This window comes from Schistocerca americana, chromosome 6, assembly GCF_021461395.2.
Source record: "Schistocerca americana isolate TAMUIC-IGC-003095 chromosome 6, iqSchAmer2.1, whole genome shotgun sequence".
Taxonomy (NCBI): Eukaryota; Metazoa; Arthropoda; class Insecta; order Orthoptera; family Acrididae; genus Schistocerca; species Schistocerca americana.
The window spans coordinates 184,994,661-185,012,677 of NC_060124.1; the positions used below are offsets into that span (position 1 = coordinate 184,994,661).

General features: G+C 44.5%; 1 protein-coding gene across 1 annotated transcript in view; it reads right to left on the bottom strand.

The window, feature by feature from the left end:
* LOC124620040 (transcriptional regulator ERG homolog) overlaps positions 1 to 17,127 on the bottom strand; it is an 89,381-nt gene extending 72,254 nt beyond the window's left edge. The window contains exon 1 of the mRNA XM_047146706.1: positions 17,034 to 17,127. Within this exon, the coding sequence (XP_047002662.1) occupies positions 17,034 to 17,127 (94 nt within the window). The remainder of the gene's footprint in view (positions 1 to 17,033) is intronic.
* Between the last annotated feature and the right edge of the window lie 890 nt (positions 17,128 to 18,017).

Here is an 18,017-nt window from a genome sequence, read left to right on the forward strand (position 1 = left end):
ATCGAAACCGCTCACCGACAGCAGGAGCGCAATAAACTGCGATTTAGAGTGTTACTATTTACTCTCATACAAAGAAAAAATCGTTGACTTTCATAACTTGATTTCTCGGCTTCTTGCATAAAAAGATCGATTACCTACCAAATGCATTCGATCGTTTCAGTGAATAAGGAGAGTGTGTTCGATGAGCTTTTTCATTAGCATAACAACTGAACGAGCCTCCGCTATACTCAAAACCATCAGTGCTTTTCAATCAATGAAACATCTTCAGCAAGACAGGACAAAATATTCTACGTTAATATAATAGGCACATCTGAAGAGAAAGCCTTTTCTTCCACTGGGAGTAGATTGATATTATAAAGGGCAGGAGAACTGAATACGCGACATCAGTAGACTTGACAGGGAAGTCTGCAGTTAAACTGCAAATCTATCTAGAGAACGGAGGCAAGCGACGCAGTTGATTCGTCCACCACATGGGAACATTAAGGTGGGTGGCCGCTTTGCTGCTATTCGAGAGCGATACGGAGTGTGTTGACACTGCCTTTCACCCTCTTCCTTCTTTCGGCGTCATCAAACATACACCGAGAACTCTGCACGTACTCACGACGGTCATCTTCATAAGACTGCGTCTAACACGCAAGCAGATCAGGTGGCGTAATCAAGAAAGGATGGCAACAGTTGAACAAATAAAAAAGAATACAGTGAGAAAGGGAATGCGTTTAGTTGTCTTAAGCTCATTGCTAACCACCAGCTGTCACACTGAGCGTGGATGTGCGAAGCAATCTGTTGTGGGCTCTGTTAAAATATATGGTGACATCTGCACTCGAATGTAGCGACCGCAATACTGTCTGTAATATGAAAATTTATTTCCGCTTCAGTCGTAAAGGATTTGTATTGACATATGATCGGTTCAGTGCCTTTTTAACCACCCTCAAACTGCTTATCTGCGAATAGCAGGATAGGGAACTCGCACAAAGCTAAGTGAGCGTCCTCGGTTACCAACCATGTACTAAGGTCTCCGAACTAAATATCAGTCACGCACCTAAAACAGAAGACTGGTCGCTTTGGAACGCTATGGGTGGTGTGTAGCTGTTAGCAGGCGATAAAGCGTCGCACCACTGCTGGCGTGGAAGCCAGGGCAGTGGAGTGGCGCGTGGGCGGTAAGGTGGGTGGACGAGACGCCAGAAACGACCACAGTCTGAATGAAGTTTCAGATTTGTCGGTGAATCAGCGCGGACTGTCCAACGTGGCTCCAAGTACCACTCGCAGCAGTGTAACTTAGTGTAAAACCAGGGACTTAAAAAGGTCCTAACCGACGACTGTCAGCGACAAACGGTCTGAAACCAAACAGGAATTTCTGCTTTCAGTGAACGCAGGCCCATCTCGACCAGTTTCCGTGGGAACATTGCGAAGGCAAGTGTGTGCAATACACATTCTAGTACATCGCGCAGGGTCATTGTTCACAGCGAGACAAAGTGCTGTACGTCTTCAATGGGCCGAGAAACAAATAAAGTTGACAGTAAGTGAGTGGAGGGATCCGGCAAGACGCAATTCTGCCTGTTTTCCTCAAATGGTACGACGCATCGAACACACAGACGGCTTTTTTTCACGAATTGGGCTCAGTCATTGAGGTTTCCTTGAACAGGACCGGCCCCTGAGGCCGAGTGGTTCTAGGCGCTTCAGTCCGGAACCGCGCTGCTGCTACGGTCGCAGGTTCGAATCCTGCCTCGGGCATGGATGTGTGTGATGTCCTTAGGTTAGTTAGGTTTAAGTAGTTCTAAGTCTAGGGGACTGATGACCTCAGATGTTAAGTTCCATAGTGCTTAGAGCCATTTGAACCATTTTGAACCTTGAACAGGAATTGGGATGTTTATTTCAACATTCTCGGTGAACAGGTGTTGTTCTTCCTTGTACATCTTCGCGATGAGTAGGCTGGAGATGCTGCAGTCGCCGCGTTGATAGGGCTGCAGTCGTGCGTTCCTGTTTTGAGCAACACTCGAGGACTCTACAGCACCTCAGAAGTTTGCCCTAAATCACCCGATCTTAATGCCACAGAAGTTGTCTGGGGTTATTTGGAGCAGTGGGTGAGTCACAGCAACCAGCATCCCCGCAATTTGGCACCTCTACGGGGACTAATCATCAATGAGTGGCTCCAACGGTTTATGACATACTGTGGGAAACTAGTGGCTCTCTTCTTCAACGACTTGAGGCCACGCAGTGTCTCCTGCAGTGACTAATTTTTTTGTCCGGTTTATGACTCTTCAACAAGCGAGCTGTTCATAACAATATTGGTCCTCGTTCGGCAGGGTGGCAAGTCATTGAACTCTTATTCGGTAGGACGGCAGCTCAAATCCCTGCCTGGCCATCCACGTTTAGATTTTCTGTGATTTCCCCAACTCGTGTAAGGCGAATGCCGGGATGATTCCTGATAAAGTCAGGGCTGACTTAGCCGCCAGGGTAGCCGAGAGCGCTAACGCGCTGCTTCCTGGACTCGGTTAGGAGCGCCGGCCCCGGATCGAATTGCCCGGCGGGTCAACGACGACGGCCGGTGTGCCGGCCAGCCTGGATGTGGTTTTTAGGCGGTTTTCCACATCTCCCTAGGTGAATACCGGGCTGGTCCCCACGTCCCGCCTCAGTTACACGGCTCGCAGACATCTGAACACTTTCGCACTATTCCATGGATTACACTAGTTGCACACAGTTGGGGTAACTAATTCCGTCCCGAGGGTACGGGGTGGCGGTAGGAAGGGCATCCGGCCACCCCTTCCACTAATGTTGCCACATCCGATTAACCATGCCGACCCTGCGTATCCACGGGAAACAAGGCACAAGCAAAAGAAAGAAAGAAAGGGCTGACTTGCTTTCCTACCCTTCCCCAGTCCGAGCGCGTGCATCGTACCTGATGGCCTTAGTCGATGGGGCGGTGAATCGTAATTTTACTTCCTTCTAAACTTGCTAGGTACGTTTCCTCCACTATAGACTACCACGAGATCTAAGGGTCTCAGAAGCACGTAGTTACTGAGTGGGGTGCCAAGAAGCGTGGGGAAAAACCAGTGGGCGCAGACCGCAGCGGTGGCGGGGCCCGTGTGTCAGAAGGCAACCGCGTGCCTCGTCACCTCCTCCAGGTGTGGTCTTCCCACCTGTGGCCTCGGCTGGGAAGGTCGCAGGTGGTCCTCTCTGCGACCACCGCACAAGGCGTGCACACCTACTGCGGTCCCAAACCGCTCGTTGCCAGAGGCGGCTGCCTGCCCCACCAAAGTCGCTGCAGCCAGTACAGATAGCAGCAGACGAAAACGCTCCTTGTCCAGATTCGGGCGATTGGTCGGTTACAGGCGAGTACTTGCTGCCCTGCGGCACATAAACACCGCTAATATTTGAATGTACACCTTCCCGGCGTACACTACTGATGAAAAGCTCTCGGTTTTCCAGCCGGATGGCAGCGTTAAGGCGCCGGCGAGTGTCATACTCGTGTGATACTCGTCAAATCGTCGCCGTCTCTTAACGCTGCCACCCGGCGGGGAACTCAGCAGCTTTCTATCGCCACTAATATCAAGTAATCGGTTGAAACAGGACAAACGGGTTTTAGGCAAATGAAGATTGCAATGATGTAACACACGAGGTGTTCGCAGTGTAACTTTTCACTGAACTAATAGAGAATTACGTTAATTGACAAGTTGAAATTATTCTAAATACTAACTGATTGAAACTGTGCACCTACGTCAATATTCGGCCTCGTAATTATCACATTTGAGACTAATTTTCCAAAATTTTCATTTTAATTCAAAAATTCATTAGTAAGTTACAATAATTTCCACTCCACGTACTAATACTGTTAGGACTCTACGCCATGCTAGTTAAAACAGGTCAGCCTTTTTAATAGGCGAGTGATATAAAAAAGTTAGGTGACGTGATCAGTCGGCCGCGGTGGCCGAGCGGTTCTAGGCACTTCAGTCCGGAACCACTCCGCCGTTACGGTCGCAGTTTAGAATCCTGCCTCGGGCATGGATGTGTGTGTTATCCTTAGGTTAGTTAGGTTTAAGTAGTTTTAAGTTTAGGGGACTAATGATCTCAGCGCTTAGAGCCATTTGAACCATTTTGACGTGATCAAACTGAATTAATTCTCCCATGTGTACATACTGATTTAGCTAAGCTGTTCACCTGTTTCCTGATCCGTTTCTTATATAGTTCTGTTTCCAGCCAAACGAACTGCGAAAAAATCCCCACTAATGTCGTATAGTCTTTTTTCATAGCTATATTAATTACAGAGATATCGGTATCAACTTCACTTTTCAAAAAATAGCTGTAGTATTTTCTGCTGCTAGTGTAGTAATTCTAAAAGAAGCGAATTCAATGGCGATTCTCTCTTCAAGACCCAACTGTCAGTTTCAGAGAAATTACAATATTTAGAACTTAAAATGTAACGGTTTTGAAAATGAAAGCTATGCGACCTTAAGCAGAAGCTTGTGCTCTTAGACGGAGCTGGTGTAGTACTCCATATTGACTCAGCTAAAAGAATCTGCTTACAAAAGTGGAGAAGTGGGAAGAAGTGAACTTTAAACCTGTACTGAGCACACTTGACTACATGTGTTAGGAACGACACTCAAACAGGAACGCAGAGGACGTGGCATCAAATGATGGTTGCATATCAAAAGAGGCTACACGTCATTTACTGAGGACTTTGTGACAGTTAATCTGGATGAAAACGGAACTAAGGTATCTTGAAAGTTTCCAGAAATGTTTGAGGTAAACAACGTCGCTGAATCGGCCTGTATACCACTATTTGCTGAAGACCGTGTTTCGGTATATTTAATGCTGTGTGATCTGTTAGGGGTTTCACCTCCAATATTAGGCACTTCCTGGACCTCGCTGAAGAATCTTGCGGAAATGGATAGAGGTAAATGACACGATGGTCACGTTGAAAAAACAACACCGATTTTATGCAATCCTTGCTATAACCGAGCTTGTATTCCGCCTCCAATTGTTCTCGAAAGAACCTTAAATCCTAATATTCCTTCCTTCTTTTGGGCTTCCCTGTAGGTATCGTTGGTAGGTATTAACGGCAGCGAGTACACATTTTTTGTCTTGTTTCGTTACGGTTATAAAATAGATCCGACTCAGTTGAGTGATAAATTTCTGTAATCACTGAGAATCTCGTTTAAGCTTGGAACCAACTAGTAAAACGACGCTTTTCATTCGCAGCATTAGTTATCCCAGCCGGCCGAAGTGGCCGAGCGGTTCTAGGTGCTTCAGTCTGGAACCGCGCGACCGCTACGGTCGCAGGTTCGAATCCTGCCTCGGGCATGGATGTGTGTGATGTCCTTAGGTTTAAGTAGTTCTAAGTTCTAGGGGACTGATGACCCCAGATGTTGAGTCCCATAGTGCTCATAACCCAGTTATCCCAGGGTACTGCACGATATCGTCATCTCTGAATCCTCTGACTGGAACCTGGCTCGATGGCTTGGTGCACGTCTCTGTACTGAACGCCACTTCGGCGACTTTCGTGTTACGTATCCACCCGCGGAAAGGCGACCCACAGTTTGACGAGCAGTCAAAACCACGTGTTGTTACCAGTGAGGGGTGAAGGCTAGGATAAAGTGAAGACTGAACAAAATCTGTCGACTGACCGAGATTCGACCCCGCGACCTCTCCATTTGTAGGCAGGCGCTTCAGCACTAGCTCACCTCTGATTGGTGGAACGCGACATTATTCACGGTGTACAGTGACGAAAGAAACTAGTCCTGCGACTCATTTTCGAATTTGTTGCTGCGAATTAACCAAAATGCGTTCCCTACCAGCTGTCTGTCGCTATTCCAGCTCTTAATATCTTTCATCGATCCAGTGACAAAGCAAATTCGTAAAATAGCCGTGTAGTAAGAGAATTTTTTCGTGTTTGTCAGAACGTTGGCGGCAGAATTAAACACACACACACACCACACACACACACACACACACACACACACACACACACACGTAATAGCGAAACTACCAAATTCAGTTTTTTTTTTTTTTTTCCAAATCACCCTTTGATGTCGCCGCCGTAGGATCGCCGAAGCCCGCTCGCAACGCGTGATTATTGTGTGACGCCGACTGACCGACTGCTGTGGTTTCGCGAAGTAGTTTGCCGTCCGTTGGGAATACCCAGAGCAAAGGAACCGCCGTCTTTTGTCGGCTCTCCGACAGCACTGTAATCTGATTTTCCTTTTCTCGTGGTTCTTCCGGTCCAGAAATGAAGCTCTCGCGTGCTACCTTCATGCGTTCTTTGTTTCGGAATGTTTGCGACGAAATACGTTTTTCTTCCTTTTAAAAATGTAGCTCCTCGTCGACATGGACGTCATTACCGACGCAGTACTAGCCTTAGTAGCACAGGATCGCAGTCTTCACAGTGATTACGATATTGGTAAATAAAGGCAATCAATTCCACCTTCAAGAAACTTAACTTTTAGCCGACTCACGCTTATTACAGGCTTATTACGGACTGACTCCATTTCTGAGTAAACTCAAGAGATATAGCCACCTAGACCAGGACATGCGTCAAACGACTGGTAAAAACGTAGAGAGCAACAAACTCCGCCAAAATGGGAATTTACATATATATAATGTCAGTGATCTAACAGCGGTCTTCTAGAATGTATTTTGTGACAGCTCACAAGATTTGGTTCAAATGAAGCGCCCAGAACCGCTCGGTTACAGAGGCCGGCCAGCTCACAAGAAGTTCATTTCTAGCAGAAAGCCTAATGGTGACTGAAGCAGAAACATCATAAGCTAATAACAACACTTATGAAATAATATCAACTAACTATGATAATAAACGACGTTGTGCCATCATATTATTAAAAACAAAAGGAGAATTAGAGTAAGCTGAAATGGAAAAGGGGGCTGAAATTACTGGAACGACTTACATTGCGAAAATAAGCTTTGTACTTGTTTCGAAAATGTGACTTAGCATTTATTACGTAAAATGACATTCTACTTACATACTTCCGTAAACATGTTGTACGTATCGGCCAGAATTATAGTGCAAGAGCTGTAAATACTAAGTAAATCTTCTTCGAAACCTTATTATTACTGAACCCGATCCCATACTTGTACAAAATGTGCGCACATATTTCTAATTATTCTGAAGGTAGCGGGAACAAAATACAGGGACCGAAGGTTATCTCCAATATCTATAGAAACCAGACTGGAATTATAAGGCGCGTAGGACGTGAATCAGGTTGGTTTGTATTTTATCTATGACGTTATTCAGTCTGTACTTTGAGCAAGCAGTAATGAAAACCGAGGAGATATTTTGAAAGGAAATTAAATTTCATGGATAAGAAATAAAGAGTTTGTGATTTGCTGATGACATTGCAGTTCTGTGAGAGACGGCCAAGGACTTGGGAGATGATTGGAAGGGAAAGAACAGTGCCTTAAAAAGACGCTACAAAACGAATACTAACAACATTGAAACAAGGGTAATGGAATGTAGTCGAATTAAATCAGGCGATGCTGAGACATTTGATTGGGCAGTAGACGAGTTCCGTTATTTGGGCAGCAAAATAATTCACTATCGCCAAAACAAAAAGGACACAAAATGCAATTGATAATAACAAGAAAAGTACAGATGTTAGGAAATCTCTTCTTACCGTATTTACCTGGAGTGTGCACTTGTACGGAAGTGAACGTGGACGATAAACAGTTCAGACAAGAAGAGAAGAGAAGCCTTAGAACTTGGAGCTGTAGAAGTGTATGCTGAAGGTTAGATGGCTAAGGAGGAGGTACTCAATCGAATTTTGAAGAAAAGAAATTTGAGACACAACTTGAGTAAAGGAAGGGATCGGTTGATAGGATACATCCCGAGCAATTAAGGAAGCGTCAGTTGGGAAATGGGTCAAAGGTAGTAGAGGCAGATTAAGGCTTGACCGCCATAAGCAGGCGCCAGTGGTTGCAGGCTGCCGCAGGTGAGGAGGCACTGGATGGACTGACGTAAGAGGGCTGCACTGGAGACCGCAACAACACAGACAGCGTGTGGCATCGAATTTAGTACTTCGTTTCAGTTTTGAGAAACTTCGATCAGAAATAAGCGAGAAAGATAAAAAGTTTAGCGTTCTATCGACATACATGGAAAGCAACGAAGCACCAGCTTCGATTAACCGAATGACGTCATTGATAGCGGGTTTTGCCCTTATTCGAGGAATCATTTCAAAATCCGAACGATTTAATGATATCACGGGAAATCTAAAACTGGTTGGCAAGACTGGTTTTTGAGCAATGCTCCTTCTGTACATGAATCTAAAATACGGTGGCTAGAGAGAGGATTGAATCCACCGCGTCCGATTAACGGCGAGACAAATAATAAACTCCTAAAATTTATCTGGGTATTATTAACAGCAAATGTTTATCATTAAGAGACAAACTGTGGCCTGTCTTTTCTAAAGAACCAATAAGCAGTTTTGAGTCTCTTCTGAATATAAAGATATCAGTGAAACACTTGCATTTAATTGCAAATGTTTCTAGAAGTTATGAAAAAAACCAAAACAAGGTTCCTAACTGCAGAAACTATTGTGACGACTACATATAGGCTCTAGGAAAAACCAAGGAGGAGTTAATATCTGTTGGCACCCCACTGCAAAGTACAGTAATTCTTAATACCCTTACACATATAAATGTAGTAAAGCGTTTAACAACGTCTTCTGCAAAATTGAATATTCTTTGCGTTTTTTCAATTTCTAATGTATTTTAATTTATTATTACTTCCATTGTATTTGTTGCAAAAAAATGGTTCAAAAATGGCTCTGAGCACTATGGGACTCAACTTCTGAGGTCATTCGTCTCCTAGAACGTAGAACTAGATAAACCTAACTAACCTAAGGACATCACACACATCCATGCCCGAGGCAGGATTCGAACCTGCGACCGTAGCGGTCTCGCTGTTCCAGACTGCAGCGCCTAGAACCGCACGGCCACTTCGGCCGGCTGAAAAACAATTGTTGTTTGTGATATGAAATATGTTAGTAATCTACATGAAAAACTGAACGACCTGTTATAAAATGAAAGGCAACAGGCCTCTAAATGAGCAATAAATCAAATCAAATCAAATCAAATCTGCAAAACACAAACGATGTTCGTTTATCAGATATTCGTACCTGCTCATTAACACCGATGCATACATTACGCGATAACATGCCTGGAAACTCAGACAATACATTTGTAACGTACTACAAATATAGCGGTGTTCTGCTAGCTGATACTAGCTTTGGTCTAACGTTTTTCGATTTATTGAAACTACACGTTCGAGAGGAAGAAAGAGAAAAAGGCAGCGTCCGTTGATGTCATCTTTTGCCACAGAAGCCAATTAAGACAAAAGTCATGGTAAGGTAATCTACAGTGACATTTTTTAAGATATTCAAGTAATTTGATTTAGGTAACTGACGAAACATTTTGTCTGGTGCAATGCTCTTTGCCAATAGTCCGATCTTACCAAATACTTATTCTACGGAATAACTATGATTGAGAATGTGTCAGCTTAACAACAAGGGATATAAACAATATTTTCTTAAGTTGTAGGATGTTTTGAGAACCGTTGATAAGAAATAATGAAACGTTTTCAATTTACGTAGTAGTTCTGCTCCATCATAACAATTTGTTAAAAGAAGTGCGATTTCCACAGAAAAACCAAACTATTTTATAAGTGGCTGTATACCACCGGAAGACACTTGTATAAAGACCATAATACGATAAAACCGTGAATGTGATATAAGGCAGGGAGATAACAGCAGAACATTTTTTTTATTTCAGGCAATAATACACAGAAGCTACACTACTTTTGCCTACTAGACTGCATATCTTATAAGTAATAGGTAAAACCTACAATCGCAAACTTTTGGCTTCATAAATAATTATTTATGACGGCATAAGTGTAAAATTCTTCTCTTCAATTGTACTACCATATTGTGATATAAATATATCATTTCTGAATAACTTCATTTCCGTCTGGATAACACCATATACGGCCAAGAAAGTTATTTACTCAAAGAGGAAAAACGAGAACATTAATTGTCTTCTAACAAATATGTCAGTATTCACGGAATACCACACCTTGTTTGAAATAATCGTGCATTAACTTGATTCTTCTTCTCCAGCAATTGAGAAGTAACCGTACGTTATAGTAAATGTGTAACAAAGGAGGGATGTAAGGTAGTGACTAGAAAAAAATGTTAAAGTATATTGAACGGAAAGCCACTGCATACGTTGTTTTGGCGTATTGGCTTCCTGTAACCGTTTGATCTATTACCAAAACGTTAAACCTAGAGAAAGTAAGATAAAAGAGGGAAAGCACCGATCACGATGTGGACTTCGGTTGAGACACATTGCTATGCGGTTTCAGTAGCACCGGGAAAAAAGACTGTTCGCATACCGTTTAACAAGACTTGAAAAAATATTCAGGGAAGTGTCGATGGACAAGCTAGGTTAAGCGCGTGATACTAGCCTCGTGGTACGACATTCTGCTGCGCATGTGTATCGAACTGATATACACACTGGATTGTTCATGAATCGGTAAAAACTAATATCGGGCAATGTATGGTGTCTAAGATCAGAGACACGAATCAGTCCGGCTCAATGACTTCCAGATATACTTCTCCGTATGTAAAAACTCACACAAGGGAAAGCCAGCTTTTTGTTCACATTTTTTCGTTGTTCTCACGTAAGTTCGGATAAGATGAATTATGTTACATCTCTCACGCTTGACTCAGAATTTACGTGTGTGCTGTCTTGACACTTAACAGAAAGTTTAACTGCACAAACCTGTCCTACGTTCGGTATAACAGTCCTATCTGACGTCATAAATGCAACTATTGTCTATAAGAACTGATGTATTAATTATATGAAAGGGCGACCATCGCCACTGGTGCAGTTCTCTTCCTACAGTGCCACAAATGTTGTTGATTCTAACATTGCGTAATGCTTTTTATAGACACGTATGTTTTCAACCGAAACCGCTGCCTCTCTATTAGAAACAGGAATGGAGGGTTGTGGATTGTTGTATTTTTTGTTTGCTACAGCCTATCAGGGTAACTAGTACGAGGAAGCAGTACACAAGTCAGAATACGATGGAAATAATTTCGTAATTACTGTTAAACAAACTGAAGCCTGAGAATCGCCTCAAGGAAATTTAAATCTAACTCCCAGGTTTTAAGAGCTCAGGCACTTTAGTTGCTACTGAAAATCGTACACTGAAATTCACATAATTTTCTTTCTCTGCCTGCTTTTTTTTTAACCCTAATTTGCTTTCTAAGTGTAATATACGGGTGTGGTAAATGTTTCAACGAAAGTAGCCGACAGATTGAACTAAACACAAGTAGTCCTCTGTTCTTACTACACCCAGGATGGCTTATCGTGATTCAGATCAGTTGTTTCCGTCCAGTGGGGAGACGATTTTTAGTGGTTTTTGTAGGGTTTTAATGAAATATGGCTCTGATAACTAGTTCCGCTTCAGTATTTTTGAAATTCATTTAGACGAATGATTGAAATGCTACTTTTCAAAATCGAAGTCAAATCTGGTAATCTAGCAAATGAGTGGGACTTTGGATGCCTGAGAGCCTGAGTGCTTCTTTGAGATGGTTGTCGCATTTATCTGCGTGAATACTAGTTTCCCATTTCCCGAATAAATACTGTCGCCAGAAACATGGAAGTGCCGTAAATGCTAATAGTCACGCAATTTACAGACGGAAGACTGAGATTCTCCGTGTGGTATTTACCATTAAAACTTGCGTACGCTAAAAATAAATTGCAGTAGGAGTGACACACTAGTAAGTTTGGTTGCGTAGACCAGATGTAGAAAAAAATTTTGATTAATATCGTAAGAAAAATTCCAAGAAAATGACACCAACTCTTCGTACACGAAAGGCTCACAGTAACAACGAATCCATCAATGTTATACAGAAAAGACAGAAATAGGGAAGCAGCCCTTGAAATTTTTCTCTGTGTAAGTAGGTGATATAATCAGAGACACTTGAAATTTTTTTTATTCGTTGGTACTGGCATCCTATTTCTCATCGAAGTATGAGTAAGTGACCTCGAGCCTTCATTGACGATGTACGTGTTGAATGTGAGTAAAATGGTGTGTGTACAGTTGATAATGACGCAGAGGGAAAGCGGAGATCATAAGTAGCAGCGCTGGAACATAGTTTAGTCCTCTCGATTTGTATTATTAGGGCTGAACGTAATGTGATGAAACGATCAGATAAGAAAGTATTACGTGAACTTCGTTTCCTTAACCATATGAACATGTGATGAATAGTTTTAGTTCCACAGTCTTACGACAACAGAGAGCTCCGCCTCACTCCAGCTGTGTGTACGTACGGGATGGAGAAAATCAAGCTGATAATAAGGTCAAAATAGGGTAGGGGAACTAGAATCGAGCGAAGTTTTCAACACAATCATGGGTCGGAAACGCACCGTTGTGTAACTACGGTCGTAAAACAACCACCACTCGCCGCGTGGAAGTGTGTGAATTTTAAACTAACTTGTTCCAGATAATAAATGCTGCACAGCGCGGCTTTTAATTAAATTAGCTAGATATCTGGCTTCAGCTGAACAGTCACAATCGTACAGAGTTTAAATTACTAACCATCGGCTAAGTACGTTAGACGTGAATTTTCTGCCGCGTTTGCCGGCCGGAGTGGCCTAGCGGTTCTAGGCGCTACAGTCTTGGAACCGCGTGACCGCTACGGTCGCAGGTTCGAATCCTGCCTCGGGCATGGATGTGTGTGGTGTACTTAGGTTAGTGAGGTTTAAGTAGTTGTAAGTTCTAGGGGACTGATGACCTCAGAAGCTAAGTCCCATAGTGCTCAGAGCCATTTGAACCATTTTTCTGCCACGTTTGCTGGGTGAAGCACTTCGTAACAAGTGCGGTGGCGCACAGCAGACACAGCATAACGCAGCAGCAGCTTATTCGGACGACACCGCAATGCGAGCCACATATACATACTAGGACAAGGTCCCGCGCCATCGTCACAGACTGGCTGTCGTTTGTGGTTGTAGCTCCACAAGGGTGCACTGTCTCTGAAACTTGGCCGATTCGAAATGCGTTATCCTCCTTTGATACGACCTTATCATCAGATTGTTTTTGTCCACTCCGTATTACAAATAAGACAGCCACCGCATTAGCCGGGTCACTCGACCCGAAGAAAGCCGTCCCGAATACTAGTAATGAAAGAAATATCCTACATTATACCCCTCATCGACAGGCGATCTGCCTGAACTTAAGAGCACTAGACCTGAAACTAGTGACCCACCTATCGATTGGGGACATTTAGCTCCACTTGATGGTATTAGAAAGGGGTAGTCACTGTACCACCACTCTGCTACACCCCCATTAGTTTTTTTCTCTTCCACCACTGGCCAGGCCACAGGCACAACACGACACTGCACAAGCGATGAACACATTCGGCAACTTGAGTCAGGTACACAGTATGTTAGCTACGACAGTGAGGCGCTACTCATTTTTTTTACCGTATCCCACGAACGGCCACGAAAATGTAACAACGAGTAGCTTAAAAATAACGACTAGGCACACGTACACGAACGGAACCGCTTAGGCGTGGCAAGCCGCTTGTCGAGAAGACCATGAATTAATTTTGGGTAAGACGGATCGACATTAAAAAAAAATTAATGTAGGCGTTAGGTTAACGCCAGCGCTTTAACCACCTAGACAGGGAGGTGCGTCAGACGCTGACTGCTGCTCTCGCCAGTCTCTGTATGTGGTTCAGTTCGCTTATTTGGGCAAGCGCTAGTTTAAAATATGACAACACACAGCAGAATAACGCTAGCACGGTTGACGGACAGGAGGCGCGCGCCACTTCTCTCCCTTAGGTTGCTTTGACGACCGCTCGAGGGGAATGCATCCTGCCAGGAAGACAAAAAAAATGTTGCATATCGTGAAAACGGCGGATCCTCAGAAGACAGTGAACTTGGGATGAGACAGATGTTCTACGCGAAAAAATTGAGCTGCACATGCAGCTTACCGCGTAATGCGCTAGCTAAGAGGTAGGTAAGCCAGACACAGATCGAATACACACGGCGTCGCCCCGATGCAGCGACGATACGATCACAGTTTTTAGGGCGTTTCTAACGCTCATTTACGCTGAGCTGGTCTCCAATCTTCGTATCATAAAAATGCGACTAACAGCCCATCGAAATAGCACAACACTCGATTTACAGCAGGTGGCGCGTACGAGCTCCCTCCATATGTTAACTGATCAGTGCTGTGACAGGCAGGGCGTCCAACCACAAAGTTAAAACACGAGGCGTGTTACTTAACGAAGTACCGTTTTGACATTAAAAAAAGACGTGCTAAGATATCTCAATAATTTTATTTTTACATGAAAGCCTGTACCTTAATCTACGCGCTGACGCAATTACAGTCTGATTCTTCCTTGTTTACGTTGTGTACTGAGTGTTTAAGATGCCTCCGATAATCGTGAGTCCCGCCGACTGTGAAGTACGGGCTGTTATAAGATTTCTTAGTGCTAAAGGCGTAAAAGCGATCGATATTCATCATGAGATCAGTGCAGTTTACGAAGAAAACATTATGAGTGATGGAATGGTAAGAAAGTGGGTGAGAGAATTGAAAGATGGCCGCACAAATGTGCACGATGAACAACGGAGTGGGCGCCCTTCTGTCGCTAATGAAAGTTTGGTGGAGGAAGTGGACAATAAGGTGAGAGAAAACAGACGCTTTACGATTTCCTCCTTGCGGGATGACTTTCCTAATGTTTCTCGTGGTGTTTTGTATGACATTGTGACGGAGCACTTGAATTACCGAAAATTGTGCGCACGTTGGGTACCGAAAATATTGACGGATGCGCACAAAATCAAACGTTTAGACAGTGCATTGTCTTTCCTTGAGCGGTACCACAACGACGGTGATGATTTCTTAAGCCAAATTGTTACGGGCGATGAAACACGGGTGGCCTACGTCACACCAGAATCAAAGCAACAGTCCACGGAATTTGAGCAAGGGCGTTGTTTTGCTGCAAGACAATGCCCGTCCGTGTGTGGCGAATCAGGCCAAAGATCTCATCACATCTTTTCGATGGGAAACTCTAGATCATCTACATCTACATCCATACTCCGCAAGCCACCTGACGGTGTGTGGCGGAGGGTACCCTGGGTACCTCTATCGGTTCACCCTTCTATTCCAGTCTCCTATTATTCGTGGAAAGAAGGATTGTCGGCATGCCTCTGCGTGGTCTCTAATCTCTCTGATTTTATCCTCACGGTCTCTTCGCGAGATATACGTAAGACGGAGCAATGTACAGCTTGACTCCTCGGTGAAGGCATGTTCTCGAAACTTCAACAAAAGCCCGTACCGAGGTACTGAGCGTCTCTCCTGCAGAGTCTTCCACTGGAGTTTATCTATCATCTCCGTAACGCTTTCGCGATTACTAAATGATCCTGTAACGAAGCGCGCTGCTCTCCGTTGGATCTTCTCTATCTCTTCTATCAACCCTATCTGGTACGGATCCCACACTGCTAATCAGTATTCAAGCAGTGGGCGAACAAGCGTACTGTAACATACTTCCTTTGTTTTCGGATTGCATTTCCTTAGGATTCTTCCAATGAATCTCAGTCTGGCATCTGCTTTACCGACGATCAACTTTATATGATCATTCCATTTTAAATCACTCCTAATGCGTACTCCAAGATAATTTATGGAATTAACTGCTTCCAGTTGCTGACCTGCTATTTTGTAGCTAAATGATAAGGAATCTATCTTTCTATGTATTCGCAGCACATTACACTTGTCTACATTGAGATTGAATTGCCATTCCCTGCACCATGCGCCAATTCGCTGCAGATCCTCCTGCATTTCAGTACAATTTTCCATTGTTACAACCTCTCGATACACCACAGTATCATCTGCAAAAAGCCTCAGTGAACTTCCGATGTCATCCACAAGGTAATTTATGTATATTGTGAATAGCAACGGTCCTATGACACTCCCCTGCGGCACACCTGAAATCACTCTTACTTCGGAAGACTTCTCTCCACTGAGAATAACATGCTCCGTTCTGTTATCTAGGAACTCTTCAATCCAATCACACAATTGGTCTGATAGTCCATATGCTCTCACTTTGTTCATTAAACGACTTTGGGGAACTGTATCGAACGCCTTGCGGAAGTCAAGAAACACGGCATCTACCTGTGAACCCGTGTCTATGGCCCTCTGAGTCTCGGGGACGAATAGCGCGAGCTGGGTTTCACACGACCGTCTTTTTCGAAACCCATGCTGATTCCTACAGAGTAGATTTCTAGCCCCGATCTTGCGCCCAGTGACTACCATCCGTTCCTGCACTTGAAGAAACACTTGGGCGGTCAGCGTCTTCAAGACGATGACGAAGTCAAAACACTGGTGATGCAGTGGTTAACAAGTCAGGCGGCAGACTTCTATGAGGAGGGTATTCAATAACTGGTACAACGTTATGACAAGTGCCTCAATATTGACGGATATTATGTAGAAAAGTAGATTGAGATACAGGCTTTCATGTAAAAATAAAATTATTGAGATATCTTAGCACGTATTTTTTTAAATTTCAAAACGGTACTTACTTAAAAAACACGCCTCGTAGAATAAATTCGAGAAAGCACGAAAAGCTAGGACTTCGTACGGTGGAATTTACGCTAGGGAAGACAGAGACGTGCAGCAGGAGAGAAAGGAAAGGAGAAAGACACTCGCTACACGAAATTCGCCCTAATCTGGTTTGTAGACTGTTTTCCACACTCGTTTAGGGTACAGAAAATACGATACCCAAACTGTCGAAATACGGTAACACAGAGAGGAAAGTTTACACGATTCACACACATTGCGCACACGACTTCCCTCCTTTATCTGAGCTGCTAACTGTAACGTCGAAACGCTACCAAAGAGCGATGCCGTACAAAAGAGGGACAGGTCTGTGGGCACGAGAAAGACAGCTGGCACAGGAAACTCGTTGGAGAAACGGGTGGCGTCGTCTGGGAAGGCGCGCGCACAGAGCCGGGCGCGGACTCACGTATGCGGAGGCAGGCGTGGAGCTGCGCGGCGGCGCCGTGGTAGACGAGCTTCCTGCGGCCGCTCAACAGGTCGTCGGCGGGCAGGCGCCACATCGCGCCTCTGAGCGCCGCGCGGCCGACGCCGCCGCCAGCACCGCCGCCGCCGCCGCCCCCGCGCCCCGCCCCTCCCTGCCTGCCCTGCCCCGCGTCCTGCGCACGCCGCCCCCGAGGCCGTCCCCACTCTGCCTCTGCCTCTGTCTGCGATTTCCTGCTACACTATCTGGCCAAAAGCACCCGCACACCTACTAGTGGACGTTAATATGCCGTGTGTCCTCCCTTCGCCTTTATCATCGTTTGATGACGTGTCTCACAAGGGAACCTCCCCATCGCACCCCCCTCAGATTTAGTTATCAGTTGGCACAGTGGATAGGCCTTGAATAACGGAACACAGATCAATCGAGAAAACAGGAATAAGTTGCGTGGAACTATGAAAAAAATAAGCAAAATATACAGACTGAGTAGTCCATGCGCAAGATAGGCAACATTAAGGACCATCTGAGCTCAGGAGCGCCGTGGTCCCGTGGTTAGCGTGAGCAGCTGCGGAACGAGAGGTCCCTGGTTCAAATCTTACCTGGAGTGAAAGGTTTACTTCCTTTATTTTCGCAAAGTTATGATCCGTCCGTTCGTTCACTGACGTCTCTGTTCACTGTAATAAGTTTAGTGTCTGTGTTTTGCGACCGCACCTCAAAACCGTGCGATTAGTAGACGAAAGGACGTGCCTCTGCAATGGGAACCGCAAAACATTTGATCCCGAGGCCATAGGTCAACCGATTCCTCCACAGGAAAACACGTCTGATATATTCTATACGACACTGGTGACGGCATGTACGTCACATGACAGGAATATGCTGTCGACGCACCTAACTTGTACACTTGGCGAATGGGTAAAAAGATTCTTCTACCTCGCCCGATTTAGGTTTTCTTGTGGATGTGATAATCACTTC